Consider the following 17,640-nt stretch of genomic DNA (forward strand, 5'->3'; position numbering starts at 1 on the left):
TTGCACCACTTGCTAGTGGTTGCTGGGAGCAGTTGCAACTTGGTGCTGTGCTATAGTTAAGGGGATTCTTGCAGCCCCACTGCCGCTCCCAACGCCGACTTTCCTGTCAAAGCTCCGTACGTTGAAAGGTTCAGGGCGGAATAAGAACTCGACTACCAGCTCCTGGTTGCTTGAATCTTTTAATCCATCCACATCGCAACGGTATCGGCAAGTGACTTCAGTGCTAAACATACACAAAGTCGGCGTTGGGAGCGGCTGCCTCCCAACGCTTTTTCAATACTCGCGCCAGTGAATTATATGCCCTTCCGGGTATCGTGGCTACAGTGCATGCGCGCAATGCAGGCTCCTCGCTATGGCGCCGGAGTCGGGCGGATAGTGTCAAAATCAAGTCCCTATCCCGGCCGCTGCGTGACCGGCCGCCTATTGTTAGCCCTAGCACCCCCCTTCACCAGTGTGCACTTGCATTGCCACCCAGCCCCCCATTCTTTGCCGCTGACGTTTGGCGAGACCCAGCTGCGAACTTCAGGAGGCATAGGCCAGGACTGCCGCTACGGGGTGAGTTGTCGAGGGGCTCTCGACACCAAGAGCCACAGCGCACCAAGAAGCCCCTGAGCCACACCAGTTATGGGGTTGCTTGCCACTTCCCAAGGCAGGGTATAGGTAAATACAACAATTAATTAAATATCAATTTTAGATAACCTACATAAATTTGGGTATATCACTGGTAACCAAAGTACATAGCAGTATTAGAAATAGGAATAAGAAATATCAATCTGAATTACAACACTGACATGCAGAGTAAGCAAACTAAAGTACTTAGTTGGATAATTTTCAATGACAGACTCAAATAATATTAGACAAATGAAAAAATGGCTTAATATGAGAGAAATATGAAGAAGTTTAAAAATTAAAAGCAATACCATGTTTTGGAGTGCACTTGAAGTACTGCACTTTTCCAACAGTACCATTGTTTTTGCCATCAGGTTCATCCAATTCTATACCAGCCCATTGCCCACTGGCAAATTCTGTCATGCCACAAAATCGTAATATGCCAATCTGGAAAAAATATATATATTTTCAACTAGGTTGAAAGCTGAAGTGACAACAGCTGAAAGTGATAACAGAATATTATGTTCTGAAATTATTCTTTGAAATTATTCAAAGAAAAAGCTGAATGTGTTATTCTCCATTGTTCTTTACTCCTACACAGGAACTGAAGGCTCCTTCACTGAAGACTATATAGGCAGAGGAAAAGTCCCAATCTTATATAAAGTATTATATATGAGCTCTTCCACACATCACATTGATAGAATAGATTTCCTTTTGAACAGGAGAAACTTCTTGAAAGGAAGTGTGGCTCGACGATGAAACCATCACCCAGAGGAATGGTATTTTATTTATCGTATTTTTCGGAGTATAAAACGCACTTTTCCTCCCCTAAAAGTGGGTAAAAATGTGGGTGCGTCTTATACTCTAAATGTAGCCCCGCCCACCCACCGGCCCCCACTGTTTGGCCTCTGCCTCCCAGCAATTTACCTCCTTGCAGCAAACAACAAACAGCAAAACAGCCCATTTCAGCTTCAGCACAACCTGATTAGCACAAGCGGTTGATTGTCAGTTGGATCGGCCTCCCGACCCTCAGCTGTTTCAGGCTGCTGGGATTGCCATTGCCTATTTCCACGCAGGCCTCCGCTGCTTGCTGCAAGCAGGCAAATTGCTGGGAGGCAGATTTTTTTTTCTTGTGCTGAAAATGAAAATGAAACTAAAGCAGGCTGTTTGCTGCAATGAGGCAAACTGGGAGGCAGAGGCAGAGTTATTTATGGACTTATTTTCTCCTTTGTGTTCTTTTGTTGTAAAATTTCTGTCTAGAATCAACAATTAGTTGGAATTTAAAAAGCATTTCACTAACTTAATTAAAATGTTACCTGAAGGAAAATAAAGAGAGGGGGAAAAAAGCTTTACAGCTAACAGATTGCGTGCTGAACAACTTATTGATTCGGATTACAATACCAATCTATGCAAAGAAAAAAACTTAAAACAGTTCCAAACTGGTAAAATTTCATATTATTTCCCATATCCATGTACTAGCGTATATCTTCTTTTCCTCCCTAAAAAAGGTAGGTGTGTCTTATAGTCCTGAGCATCTTATACTCCAAAAAATACAGTATTTTATTTTATTATTTTATTTTATTTTTAGCAGTTCTTAAGCAGAGATGAGAAAATATTATGGGATTTTTTTTTATTTTTGTCTTTTACATTTTATACAACTATACTATGACATTTTATTCTAATGCACCTCTAAGAACAAAAAATCTCTTTTTATATTCTCTTGTTTTACTCATGGCCAATTTGGGATTTAGAAAAGGACAAGTATGTCTCCATATTTTCTTTCTTCTTGTCCCTCTATTATTTCCTTCTCTGCTTTTTTTACTGTTAGGTCCACAGCATGCTCACCAAGTTGTTCCCTCTGTCTTTGTTTCTATTCCTTCCACCCCCTTCTTGCATTGTCCTCTTGATTTTAAAGCTTACCTACATCCATTATGTTTAAAGCTTGTATCAAAATACTGTAAAGAGAAAAAGCGATGTAACAAGGCAAAAGAGTCATGCCTGTGCTGCTCTTCTCCCAATTCCAGAATTTAAAATGAAAGCACCATTTCCTTCTGCCCTGCCTGCAAGTGCTGCTAATTTTCTTAAGAAAAACCTTCAAGTGGGAATCTCTCCATGCTCCATTTCCTTCAACCAGCAGCTATTCCAAAAGCAACTTCTTTCATTTTAAAGCCCGAGTGAATAAAGTTCCATCCTCCTGAAGGCTGTACAGTAATTACCAGGCTGTGAGGGCCTCTGAAACAGCAGGTAAAGTATCTTTTCCAGGCCCAAAGCAGGTGGTCGATTGACTTCTGCAGAACTGAGAGTGCAATGTGCGGAAAGCCTCTTCGAGTCAGAATGTGGTTAAATGCCACTTTTATTACCTCCTCTGCTGCTTAGTTTTATGAATCTGAGATAGTCTTCTCCTAATGCCATAGAAGGGAGGAGGTCCCCAACTAAGGGCTATTATGGGTCCAGGGAAGTGTAGCTCTTGGAAATAACAACCAAAGAACGGAATTGAATACCTGACTTTTTTACAGGGATTCTGGTTCTCCCCATTCAAAGTATGGTAACCATACTGCACCATCCTCTGGCCTGCAGTGCAGGTGCAATTCTTAAATGGTGGATCGGTGAATAAGATCTCTCTCATTGGTTATTTAATTATGAATAAGGTTCAATCTGGTTTGTACCATTTTAACTTGGATCAGACAGCTGTTCTGCACATGTCTGGGATAGCCTTAGTCCTTATTGCAGCCCCAAATAGATCAGAGATGAGAAGAAGGAGCAATTAAAGGATAAAGAAATATTCTTGTTTCAGACTTGCTGCTTGTGCAGTGCCAATCTAGAGTATCTGACTGAATATTATGTACTAAGGATAGTACAGGAATTGTGTCAGAGAACCACCTACTTTGCTACTCAGCACTCTCCCCAACTAAACAGACAGATATGGTTTTGGACTTGATCTTGAGGTCTTCCAGAATAACAGTTCTGGAGGAATTCATTATCCAAGACAGCCATGATTGCAGCTCCTCAAGATTTTGTGATAGCCATAATAGACATGGTTCTGCCCAACTTATCACTGTTTAACCCAGGTAATAGATGCTCAGATGTATTGGACAGAACAATGGTCTGAACCAGGGGGATTTAAATCTGTTCCTTGTCATGGTGAGAACATTTCTAATTTATGCTTGCAATCACTTCCTCTCTGCAGAGCTGAAGTACTAATTAGAATTATCCAAACTGAGAAATAATTGTTTATGATGGATTCTAGAAAAGGGTAGAATAGTGATGGATGCTCTTTTTAAAATCTTAGTTTACCCTTTGGTTAGCATGACTTGGGTAGTTCACATGATCACTTGTGGATATCCTCTACCATTATGCAGCACCCCATTTAGGCTTATTACACATTTCAGCTGAAGACTATGAAAGAAGTGGAAGACAACTAGAACACAGATGGCAGAAAACTAATATTAAATTTGATCCAATATCCATCATGCCTTTTAATGACAATGATGAAGAAGCAATCTCTTCTCCTCCATTACCAAGTCCTCTCAATGATGGCCATTAGAGCCTTTCCAAATGATTCAGAGTCTTCTGGAATCTGGTTCAGAACAAGCTGAAATCTGTTTAGACACTTCGAGGAGAAAAAAACATATTTGCCACAAAATCTAACTATGGACTAGAGGCACAAGTATCTTCAGTGGAATGAAATTTCTTATTACTTGAGATTGTGCACCCATTACAAGCCTACTTGGACAGAGCTTGCTACCTCAATCCACATCCTGGTAATTTGTCAGTTTGATTATTTGAATGCATTCATACATATGATTATCCTTGAAGACAGTTCAGAAACTTCAGTTAATTACTGCAGTGAGAATGCTGACTGGATTTAAGTATAATGAACATAGTATGCCAATTGCATACAATCTTCACTGGCTCTCAATTTCATTTTTAATTCTAGAAAGCTCTTCACTTAGAAAAACCTTTCAGAACTTGCAATTACAGTAATTGAAATAATGTCTCTTCCAGCTTGTGTCCTATTTATATCTTAATTATCATATTTAATTTTACAGACAGAAATTCAGGATATAGGCAGACTAAATAAATAAATACAGAGCGTTGGTAAGTGGGACTGGCCTTTTCAATGGTTCCTGCCCAACTCTGGGTTACCTTCCCTAGGGATGAAACCAATATTGTCTTCTCAACAACTAAGAAATACATTTTTATTCTCCCACATTTTAATGAATTGATGTTTTAATATTAAACAGGTATAACAAATGCAAACACTTTTCTGTGTTGTTTTTAATTGTCAGTGTTTATATCATCATGCATTTTATTAGTATAGCTTGTGCAATTTAATTACTATTTCAACTTTAATTTTATTATTTAAATGTGTTGCAAGTCACCTTGGAAAAATGATTTTGAAGGTTAACATACATATTCTTCAGAACGAACACACAGTTAAACTATTCCAATTTTATGACCCTATAACTAAACTATACAATATCTAATAGTATCATACATACATACATACATACATACATACATACATACATACATTGTATCTGATATCAAACTACATTGATAATAAACAACACCTGTTCGATTGGGAAGGAACAAAAATCATTGACCATGCCAACACCTGCCACATACATAAACTTATTGATGCCTGGTATTCTACAAAAGGAGCAATTAACAAGCATATTGATCTAGATCCAGCATATGAATACGTAAGAAACCAGACCATTCGAACAACCAATCAACAAGAGAACCAATCAGCTATTCGGAATTTAAATATAGCTACAAACGAACAACCAATCAATCACACGACCAACTGACCACACTGGAACACAAGACATTTATAAGCTAGAAGAATAGGACAAGAAAATCCTACTGATGATGTTACCTAGTCTGATAACGAAATGTTCAGAAACTAAATTGAAACAAGCTTGGAGAGCAAACCATTGCCAAAATATTTTTTTTTATGTTTGAAGCAAATATTAAAATTCTCAAAATGCTAACTTTGGCTCAGATAAACGTATCTGCTTAATACAGCATATTTATACAAAATTTTAACATGTAAACTACCAATTTCAAATTATTTGTTGGTCACTAAATAAAATTGCATTACTATCAAACATGCTAAATTATAACATTTAACCAAAACTTCCTATTATCTTATTGATTAAAAAATTGAGTTTTAATTCAGTTCTACTTAAAAAAATTAACTTGTTTCAAAACTTTTATTTAAACCATTGTGCTTTATGCTTTACACTTTATTAAAAGCTAAGAATTAATTTGCTTTGAGCAGTGTCTAGAAATAGCAACTAGGGTAGCTATGAGATATCTAATCTTCTAATACATCAGAAAACTGACAGTTCTATGAAGTTACAGATACTGTATTTCTATTCATAGCTGTTTGCTTTCCAAACTATATTTGTATCAATTCTTTTGATGAAGACATTATTTACATTTGCCATAATAAAGCACAATTTACATTTATTAAAAATTAAAATGGATCAAGTTAATAGAAGCAACATATGGATCAATAAAAGTTTGCAACATTTATTTTAAAGTGCAAAGTGTAGTGCAGTTTTATGAAACTGGCAATCAACCTGGTACTATGTTTGCTAGTTCAGGACAGAGAACAGGTGCATATTCCTTAGGTGGGCAAGGATGATACAATTTTTGCATAATGTATCCAAGTGAGCCAGTTACAGATCTCCTTTAAAAAAATTAAATGTTACTATCTGATGTGACAGAATTACAAGGAGAATCATTCAGCTCATTGTGATTAACAGCCCTACATATCAACCCAGAAACATTTTCAATCCAGTTAATTTTTTTTTCACAATTTGCTTATTAAACATACCTTCTGTCCTGCAATGACAACTCGATCTCCCAGTTTTAGACCAAGGGATTCAAGCATGTCTTTTCCAGTGATATTATCATAATTTGGAAGCATTATATTGGAAAGATTGCAAACCAGAGGTACCGCATCTAAAAGCATCTGTTTGATTTCTTTAGCGCTGGCTGCTGCATCAGCCATTTCCAATGGCATATCTACTGGATCAGGAACTACATCAGCGGGTGTCTGCCCTTTGTCATTCTGTGAAATAACCACCAAAACAAAACAGTGAATTCAGACACAGTATTGATCCAAATCAAAACAGAGCTATTAGCACATTAACAACTATTAAATAACTAAATACGCCATCATCATCATCAAACACAACTAATCTTAAACTTCCATTGCCAGGATCAACAAATTTCAAATAATTTACAAAAAGATCTAAAGATAAACAGAAGTACCAATATAATTTACACATATTTTCCTGTGCATTTTTTATGTTTCCAGTATAAAAATAAACTGCAAAGCATTTTTAAACGATCATTGTAATTCAGATTTAGTTAGATAAAATAAATATTTGGTAAAATCAACATCTCACCCTAAAAGCAGGGTTAGCGCCGTGTTCCAGTAGACACTTTGCAGCTCCAGTACATAGGTTGAAGGCAGCAATATGCAAGGCAGTTCCAAAATCAAAGTCACTGCAAGTGGCATCAACATCTACAAGTAAGAACCAAGTTGATATGTGGATATATAGGAAAATATCAATGCTGTTTTTATCTTTAATGACATACTATGGGCAAATACAATTCCTAAGTCAACATTAAATAAAGCCAATAGAATTCAAAATCAAGATAGAGAGGTCAAACAGTCAGTCACCCACTAAACAAAGCCAATAGTATTTTTTTATTTATTAAATTTATATGCAACTATTGCTTTCCAAATTGACTTTTTAGCAATAAGAGAGGCAATATCAATTTGCTTGAATACAATTCATGTGTCAGATTAATAAATAGCAACTTTTAGACGATCTAAAAACACTGGGACATGAGAAGCTGGGATATGAGAATTCAACACCAGCAATAGTAACAAGTGAGAGCAAGAAAAACGGCAAAAGAAAGGTCAAGTTGAAGGGGAAATTTTAGCAGAACCTTTGAGGGAAGGAAGCCCTGTTAAACTCCATCTCCCCTCCCATTGCTATTTTTCTAAAAGCAAAGTAAGAATTGATCCTTAAAAATACCTGAGAACTCTTTATTGGCCCTGTTCCCACATTATGTTTAATTAGGCCAGGGAATAAGTGTGAAGAGGCTGAAAAATTAACAAATCAGACAAGAAATTGAATAAATCACAGAATCAAGTCAATTCCTTACTCTATACAGGAATCCAAATTCAAGCATCTATCAAAAAGAGAAATCTAGGCTCTACCAAAACACAACCAATGGAAGGGAGCTCAAGACATCTCAGGATAATTCCTTTTATTGCCAAACTGTACTTCCTTTAGAAAACTTTTCTTTCAATTGGAAACTGCTTTCTTGGAAGTAAAAACTTTGTATCCATGCCATGTCTCCAGGTATGGCAGTAAATAGGCCTTAGATTTCATCAACATGACATCTATGCTTGGACTTGACAAATGGTACATTTCCTCATCTGATTGTCAAACAAAATATCCATCCATTTAATTGTTATCCCATTCAGTATATTCTTAACTGGCTGGCAATCAAACTGTCATAGAAAACTTTGTCAAATGGTTTAAAGAATCAACATTTATTATAACTACAGCACTAGTATGGAAATTGCACAGTTAAAAATAGAGGTTAATTGACAATCATGTTGATTTCTAATAATCATATTTTCCAATATTTTATTTTGATTGCTTTATTTACCATATATTTGCTCCTTTTTAATTATGTCAAAAGAGCTCTTATTACATTACTTGGATTTATACAGATTTATGGGGGATGGAAATATTGTATATGGACATTTAACATTTTTTAAAACAACCCCTCTCCTAAAATATTAAAAATATATCCTACCAAATTCTTTTGTTTTATTTTGTTTTGGTGTGGCTTGCTTTCTCATTTTTAGTGTTAATGATTTGTTCATCACTTTATATTTATGTACGTATATTTTAAAAGACTGGTCTACACCAGACTTAAAGTTGTCCTGGGAATAATCAGAATTTTTAGTATTTCTACCTATTAAGTCTATACAGAACATTAGAAAGGGATTTTTTACAAAGTGATCGATATAAGCAAAACATTCCTCCTCAAAGTGTCAGATCAGTTCTGATCTCCAGAAAACTAGGCAGAAGTACTTTGAAATCTTTCTCCATTTGTCTGTGTGCATATTTGTACTTCAAGTTCACATTGGTCAATCCACACAAAGTGTTATCTGTGCATACATAAGCTGTTTAAATTCACAATTTTTGTTAAAGGCAGATACAAATTCTTTCCTGATTGTTTGGATAATTTAACTCTGAAAATTAAACATAAAGTCTATAAAGGAAGCTCTCTGTTGCACATGTATCCTCTCTATTTAAAGACAGAATAAACACGAATAAAAGGGAGCAAAGCTAGTTTTAACACCTCATGGGTAAAACTAAACATACATTTGAAACAACTGAAAGAAGGTTTTAAGGGTGAATCTGCACAATGCAGCAACTGCCAAATTATAATTATTAAATTTCTAATATGATAGGGTGAATTTGCACAATACAGCAACTGCAGTATTATAATGATTAAACTTCTAATACGGGTGAGCAATTTAGTTTGCTTCTGCCACTATTCAACTTCCAAATTTTGTTGACAATATTTGAGACTGCAAAACAGCAAGAATATGGCAAAGGAATCCAAGGATTATTTCTCTATATTTTCAAATGTCAACTCTCACATCTGCAACCTGCCTTCCAAGCTATATGCCATTATGAAAGCATTTTTTAAAAATGCAAGACATCTGAATAAACTTTATTCTGATGACATTTATCAGACATTCTGCACAGTTAAAACTTATAAATGTGTAAGGAAACTAAAGGTAGTTCTTGACCTACGACCACAATTGAGCCCAAAATTTCTGTTGATAAGCAAGGCAGTTGGTTAAGTTAGTTTTGCCCAATTTTACAACCTTTCCCGCCACAGTTGTTAAATGAATCAATGCAGTTGTTAAGTTAGTAATTTGGTTATTAAATGAATCTGGCTTCCCCACTGACTTTGTCAGAGGGTTGCAAAAGGTGGATCACATGACCCTGGGACACTGTAACTGTCATAAATACATGCCAGTTGCCACATGTCTGAATTTTGATCACATGACCACGAGGATGCTGCAACGGTTGCATTAAAAAAATGGCCATAAATGACTTCCGGTTTGGCGTCGCTATGGCACAGTCATAGGGAGTGGGGCTCTGCGAACCTAGGCTGAACTCTCATGGGGGGGGGCTTAAAGGGCTAGTTACCTCGTAGGGGGAGACGAAGAAAAGAGGGACGCCTTGCAGATCGCGGAGAATGGCAACTCTCCTGCTTGATCCAAAGCTCACTCTCCTATCCAACAATGAGGAAAGAGAGGCGGCCATTATGGCCACCAGGAAGCTGGGACAACCAAAGAAAGAAATGTGCTGGAGCAGTGTTTGAATAGTAGACTGGAGCTGGGTGAGATGATTGTCAACTTCTTTAATAGAGATTAACCCTAAATAAAAGAAACTCCAAAAAGATAACTCTCCAAAACGTTTAAAGCAGCTAATAATTACTTAAAGATTACAGACTCGAAAGAAAATGAAACTTAAGAGAGGATATAATTTTTAAACTACAGAAGGACTGGATTTGAACATTTTATTGGCAACATTTTGAAAAGCCATTTAAGAATGCTGGAAGCATCAGGCTGAAAATTGGGGGGAAGTGAAAGAAATTTATTTGAAGAAATTAAGGCTGTCAGATTGGATGCTACATTGAAATCTTAGGCGATGATGCCATCTATTGGTGAAAGAAAGGAAATACACTATATTTTTACAAGGCTGGGATGTCCTTGGAATAATCTATACTGAGTGGAGATAAACACACCTGGAGACTGTGTTTTTTTTTTCTTTTGCTGTACATGGTCTGACACCTATTTGTTTCATGACTAAGGAGGAAAAAAAATTGAGATTTTTGAAGATTGCTAAACAGAGTGATTCACAAACACTTGGAACTATTATTGGAATCAAAGAGTTGGTTAGGTGGCAGATGAAAACAAGGAAAAATCTGGAAGGAGTAAACTGACTGGTAGAGGACTATAAAAAATTATAAATACTGCATACTTCGAGGAATGACTCTGAGACTGAGTGAATAGTTTTAAGATTGGCTTTTTGATGTTACAGACAATTAAGAGTGTGGGATTTTGATAGATTTGTAACTGGATTTATTAAAATAAGATAAAATGCCTCAACAGGAAATAACAAGCATGTTTCAAAAAGTAATGCCGTTGATGTTTCAAAGTATCTATGAAACTATAACAAAGTGTCAAGCCTAGAAGCCATCTTTTGCATTGGGCCTTCAGGCCTGCCACATTTACTACTGTGGGAAACTGGGAGGGGTATTGTATGGCGCATGGGTGATATATAGGATTTGATGTATAATATAGATGTAAGACTAGAAAATGTTCAGCAAATAACAATGAAAAATGAACAGGAAACCCAGGAAACAGAGGAGAGAATAGAAAAAACAGAGTAAGGAAAAGAGCAGACAAAACAACAAATGAACCCAAAAGGTAAGGAGAAGGAAGAGATAATCAAAACGGATGAAACAGATCAAGCTGACAATATATTTAAAGACTTGAAAAAAGAATTGGATAAGCGGAAAGACACCCTTGAAGTGAGGATAGAGACACTCATAGGCATAGTGAAGATCTGGCAGCGAGAGGCAGAGGTAGAAGAGAGACTACTTAAACCAAGAAAGAACGATATAGGGAGACACAAAGCTTTAAAGGAGGAGTATGGAAAGCATGCCAAAAATCAATAAGAATTGAAATACTAAAACGAATGAGAGATGACGGGTAGAAATAGAATATTCACCAATATAAGATATGTGTTATCAAGATTTAGAATAGAGGTAGGAATTAGAAAGAGGGAAAATATTTATACTACTATATATTTTAAAATTAGTATGTAGACGAAAGGATCAGAAGCTGAAAGATGATTGTATTATATATCTTTAAACAATATTATTAAGGTTACCATGGTTATTAGCACTGAGTAATATAATATAATATTAAAGAATTAAATGATGAGGGATTAAATACAAGGTGGAGCAAATATTACAATGTTAACAACTTTAATTGCAAGTATATAATGTTATGATAACGACATGAGTATGTTTAATGTAATTAATATAATTAAAATGGATATGAGATGAAAGATAGAAATAGAAAACTTATTAATATAAGATTGGTGTCATCAAGATATGAAATAAAGGTAGAAATTAGAAAGGGGGAAATACTACAATAAATATTGTTATATAACATGTTAAAATCAGCAGGTAGATGAAAGGATAAGAAATTGGAAAAATGACTGTATTATGAATAATGTTACTAGAAAGATGCGAGCATGATTAATGCAAGGTAATCAAAATTGTCAATTTTATTATTATTTGGTATCAAAATTAACACCCAGAAACCACACTGTTCATGTATTGAACACTTGTATACATTTAAAAATAAAAAACTTGAATAAAAAAGATGGCCATAAGTAACTTTTTTCAGTGCTGTTGTAATTTCAAACTATTACTAAATGAATGGCTGTCAGTTGAGGACTACCTGTATAAGAACTCTAGGTTTCTGGATCAACTTGAGTTCCAACAAATGCACTTCAATGGTTTGATTAGAAAAGAGAAATGCTACTTCACAAGCTTAATTGCATTCTATTTATAGATAAAACATTTGGATTAATTCAAATGAATGCCGGGAGCCAAATAAAACAGATTGTTGAAATTTCTTCCAGATTTTATTTTCCTTCGTTAAATCTTTTGGAAACCAAACAAGTAAACCTCTCTTTCAATGTTACATAAATATGTCTCCTTTTCTTTAGACAAAAGAAAAATATCTGGAATAAAGTGCAGCAAATATTTTAGCATCAGAGAAAACACTACCTGTTACTGGAAGCCCTCATGGCTGTTAACTTTATGTAACAACCATGTTGTTTCAAAGTGCTGACATCAGTTAAGAATCTGCTCAAAGCCATCCTCTATGAACCAACCCTCCCTTCCAAGAAAACACGAAGGCTTTATAAAAAAAATTAATCTTATCAAACACCATGAACCTGGGCTCACAGGGAATATACTGTTTCATGTGATTGCCATCATGTAACTTATTCACACTCTCTGCCTCTTACAATATAGCTAATCTTATGCTGTCAACTGATATGTTTGAGGAGAGAGAAAGAAATTCTAATGATTTGCTGGACAAGTGAAGAGCTTACTCCTTATCATCTACATCACTAAAAAAAATAAATGTGCTACAAGAAACTGGTAATATAAATCATTGCACTATTGAAAAGAAGAACCTAGATTTATCAGTATGCTAGAAATTCTGAGAAATTTTGAAGGAGAAAAATACATTTGGGAATAAAAGAAACAGAAATAAAAAAGTAGAAAGGAGTAGCCTGTTCCATCTGTTCTAATTCACACTGCATCAAGCTGAAACCCAAAGTAAAAAATTATGAATATATTAATTTTTCATAATGTTAAGTGATGAAAAAAACAAAATTGACATGAAACCTCATAAGATGATCAGAAAGCAGTCATTAATTCCTATTTTCCACAAACCATTATCATTATGAAAATAAAAAGGGGTGTGGAGGATGATTGAGCTTCTTAAAGAAAATGTTTTAAATAAATAAATAAACTAAAAATATGTGATATCAGCATGTTCTACATCACCTGCCTATGACAACTCCATAGAGCATAAGCATTAAAAACAGACATCTTGAGGAAGGGAAGATGAGTTGTCATTTGTTATTAAGAAATAAAGATGGATATAATTTTCAAAACAATAATATATTGCACATAATTAGATCCATTTCAAATTTTATTTTATTTTATTTTATTTTTGATTTATATGCCGCCCTTCTCCGGAGACTCAGGGCGGCTTACAATGCGTTAAGCAATAGCCTTCATATTTTTGTATATTTTATACAAATTCAGCTTATTGCCCCCACAAACCGGGTCCTCATTTTACCTATCTTAGAAAGGATGGAAGGCTGAGTCAACCTTGAGCCTGGTGAGAATTGAACTCGCAGTAATTGCAGGCAGCTGGAAGCTAAATGCTACCTTTAACAGTAGCATTAGTCTGCTGCGCCACTCAGGCTCTCTCTGAAGAATCTACATCAGAGGAAGGCCACATACTATCTTCCATCTTTTCTAACTAATGAATGTTCAGAGCCATAATTTCTGAAATAAATACCATTTTAGTCCAGTTGCTTTGTTATTGATTGATCTCATAACCTACAATGTAATATATATGTATAACACAAAAAAATTCAAGTATATGGCAATTCAAAGTTTCCACTAAAATAGTTGCAATTGATATGGAATTTTAGGAAAACAGAAATTCAGAACTTCAGTATGGAAAATGTGTGTGCAATTTATAGGTATTGATAATATATATATATATATATATAATTTCTACTATTACTTTCCATACGTATTGTAGGATATACTGTATATTTTAGAGTTAAATTACATCATTTTTAAAAAATCATAGATCTTTTCAGGTGGACACAACGATGGTAAATATTAGTGCTGTGGCTGTCTATCTAAACACTATAGGGGCAAAACATTTCTCTTTACCTTTCTACATCCTCCAATTGCCAGTAACAACATAGACGGAAACCATGAATACAAGGTAGGTAGGTAGGTAGGTAGTCAGGCAGGCAGGCAGGCAGGCAGACAGACAGACAGACAGACAGACAGACAGATAGGCTGGCAGGCAGGCAGGCAGGCAGGCAGGCAGGCAGACAAATAATTAATACATACTGCAGCTAAAATGAGTAATTAATTGTGTGATTATTTGGAGTCTTTAGCCAACATTGTTATCACATTACAGTATGTATCTTTGTCCATGTTTTTAAATAGTCCTCATATTCAGGGAAACATCAACTTGGGAATAGTCTTACTGATAATGGAAAGGAACGTTTTGTTTATTGGTATTACATCTGGTGAAATTTACCTTTTGGTTTTGCATTTTTCAAAATGATAGTAATGAGTTCTGGAACATCAAAATAGGAAGCATAGTGGAGAGCATTCATATTTGTCCAGCGACTCCTCAAATTGATATCTGCACCCAACTCAATAAGTTGAGAGGCAAATTTTGCTGCTGTTTTCACATCTCCTGCAAAGCAAATAGTTTGAAAACATAGCTTATATGTAGTTTAGTTGGTTCTTGATAGATTTTCACAACATACTAGCTAACAGAAGACTATGTCCAAAAGACATTGGCAAGTTTCCATATAGCCAGTCCTTATAAAATGTTTCCTTACCAGAGTTTGAAGGTTAGCCAGACTATAACTACATCAACAATGAAGAAAAAACTCAGAAAAGTTTCCTAGTACTTTGTATATAGCCTTTTTCTCTGGATACTCAGAGCAATAGCATGAAAACTGCTATCTCAATACATCTGGAGAGAATCAAATTGGGGAAACTTGTTCTACAGATACATGCAGCAAAAAGATGCTTGAGTTTTGTCTTATTTTCTGTAGAAAAATATATTTTATGATATGCCATGCAACTTTCAATGTCTGGATTTGAGTTAAATTGTGTTGACTGTTTCTGTTTTAGGACAGCAGAAATACTGCAGGATCCTCTGCATCTCATACAAGAGGAATAAGATGTTCAAGTAACAACAGTTCCTTCCTTGCACAAATGCTGAAATAACGGTGGTGGTGGTAGTGGTTGTTGTTGTTGCTGTTGCTGCTGATAATGATAGCTTAAACATCACATGTTATTATTCTAGATCATGAGGACAGAGAGCTAATGGATAACTTAACCAATGGTAGAGTGAGTTCCATAATTAATACAGCAATGCTAAAAGAAATCTGACCAAAATATTAGTGAAATTATACCTATGATATGACTTCAGTGGAATAATACTATTGTTTTATTTATACATAGCAATTAGGACTAAAACTATTTAATTCAACTGTTAAATTATTTTACATTATTTCATCTGTACCATGTACTAACATGTAAATTCTATTAGTTCCTAGGATTTTCAAATGATAAAGTATAAAGTTTCTGTCTGTTTCCACCCCATTAATTTTAAATTGTTGCTGTATTGGAGGTTACAAGGCTACAGAACAATAGGAAAATAGAAAAGGTAATACAATTATTTCAGTTTAGCAACAATTCCATTTAGAAAGTTTGGAGAAAAAGGGCAGCATACAAATTTGGTGATTACGTATAGTAAACACGGCCACTCCATGAGTTTTAAAGTGCTATTTGAGGTATCAGAACAACCTAACTTATCATCTATACAAAGTTTTACAGGAAGTGATGTTATGTTACCAAGGGGCATCACTTTGGCCGGTGGGAGGAAAGATTCAGAAATTCAGTAAAATGATTTTTGGGGTGCTCAGGAAGATATGTAGCTTGTGAATAGAATTCACTGAAGGTGAGGAAACTGCTGCAGAAGTTCCAAACTGTTCAAGTTGGTAGAATTTTGGACACAGAGGGATATGGAATTTCTAATATATTAGAATATTACAGGTAGATGATTTGAAAAGGAATGACACTTCATTCCTCTCTCTATTGGCATAACCAATATACCTGGAGAAAGTTTGGAAGGACAACTACTATTCCTCCTGGCAAAACTAGCCACAGAAAATTTCCAATTCCTTTTCTTACCAATTCCATGAGCTCCTGACTTGCAAGTATAGTGCAAGAGAGTCATGTCAGTCAAGCCATCTCTGTCATTCACGTTACAGCCTCTCTTAATGACCTGTTTTTGAAAAATATATCATTTATGATTCTGATGCAGCAACTCCTATTTCCTGGAAGGTAAAATATATATCACTCTTATAGTGATACCTGGTAACAAATTATTTTTACTGCCAAAGGAATTAGCTGATACATTTCACAGCAACGATGACATAAATATCTGGGATCATGTGATTACCAATTTGCATTTCATCAGTTCACTTAGTATTATAGTTACTTAAATAAAAAAAACTTGCCAAAATCATGTAAACCCCAAAAGATATATAGCACTTAATGCACTTTTTACGAAGGATTTTGCTCTTAGCAGATCATGAAAATTTACTTAAATTTCTACTTAATAAGAATGCAGATGTAAAGACATATTTGTTAACAATGAATTATAAACAAAAATTAAACAAATATTCCCATATATTAAATGAGGGCATAACATAAAAATTTATAGATAAATCCAGGAAATCAATAAATGCCTCACCTCATTTCCTATCACATCAATGTTTTGCTGAACTTGAGGAACCCACTGTCTTAAGATAGCAAATAATTCAGATACAGAAGTTTTGGGATTGAAAAGAATTTCCTGGCATGCTGTATCATTTGGATCGAAAAAAGAGAATTCTACAGGAATGAAAAAATGAAAGAAAAATTTAGTTGCTAAAAATATTCAGAAAGATTTTAAAAAACACTATTAGTCAAGTTTCATACAACTTAACAAACCTTCACCACCTAGTGCCCTGAAAATGCTAGCTAAACATACAGTGTTCAAATGTAAAGCATGTAAAGCATGTAAAGATGGTTACCATCTTTAGAGCGCTCCATGGCTTAGGACCTGGGTACTTACGAGATCACCTTCTGCTACCAATAGCCTCCCACCGGCCAGTACGCTCCCATAGAGAGGGACTCCTCAGGGTACCGTTGGTCAAACAATGTCGACTGGCAACCCTCAGGGGGAGAGCCTTCTCTGTGGGGGCACCCGCCCTCTGGAATGAATTGCCCCTGGAGATACGGATGATCCCTGACCTACGCACCTTTCGCCGTGCCCTCAAGACGTTATTGTTTCAACAAGCTGGGCTGGCCTAAACATTAATTTTAATGGGTTGCTTTTGTTTTTGAATGATGTTGGGGCCAAATTATTTAATACGTTTTTAAATTGTTTTTAAATTTTATATATGTGTTTGTTTTATCTTTGGCTGTGCACCGCCCTGAGTCCTTCGGGAGAAGGGCGGTATAAAAATTAGATTAAATAAATAAATAAATAAA

The 17,640-nt window shown here is 35.4% G+C and overlaps 1 protein-coding gene across 3 annotated transcripts in view; it reads right to left on the minus strand.

Moving 5' to 3' along the window:
* CLIP4 (CAP-Gly domain containing linker protein family member 4) overlaps positions 1-17,640 on the minus strand; it is a 50,723-nt gene that overhangs the window by 15,156 nt on the left and 17,927 nt on the right. For all 3 annotated transcript variants that reach the window (XM_070932440.1, XM_070932441.1, XM_070932442.1), the window contains exons 3-8: positions 16,859-16,998; positions 16,294-16,387; positions 14,621-14,782; positions 7,035-7,153; positions 6,458-6,694; positions 921-1,056 (exon numbers count right to left, since the gene is read on the minus strand). In XM_070932440.1, coding sequence (XP_070788541.1) covers positions 921-1,056; positions 6,458-6,694; positions 7,035-7,153; positions 14,621-14,782; positions 16,294-16,387; positions 16,859-16,998 — 888 coding nt within the window. The remainder of the gene's footprint in view (positions 1-920; positions 1,057-6,457; positions 6,695-7,034; positions 7,154-14,620; positions 14,783-16,293; positions 16,388-16,858; positions 16,999-17,640) is intronic.

The sequence above is a fragment of the Pituophis catenifer genome, unplaced genomic scaffold (assembly GCF_029215685.1).
Source record: "Pituophis catenifer annectens isolate HBS135680 unplaced genomic scaffold, rPitCat1.0.hap2 SCAF_1, whole genome shotgun sequence".
Taxonomy (NCBI): Eukaryota; Metazoa; Chordata; class Lepidosauria; order Squamata; family Colubridae; genus Pituophis; species Pituophis catenifer.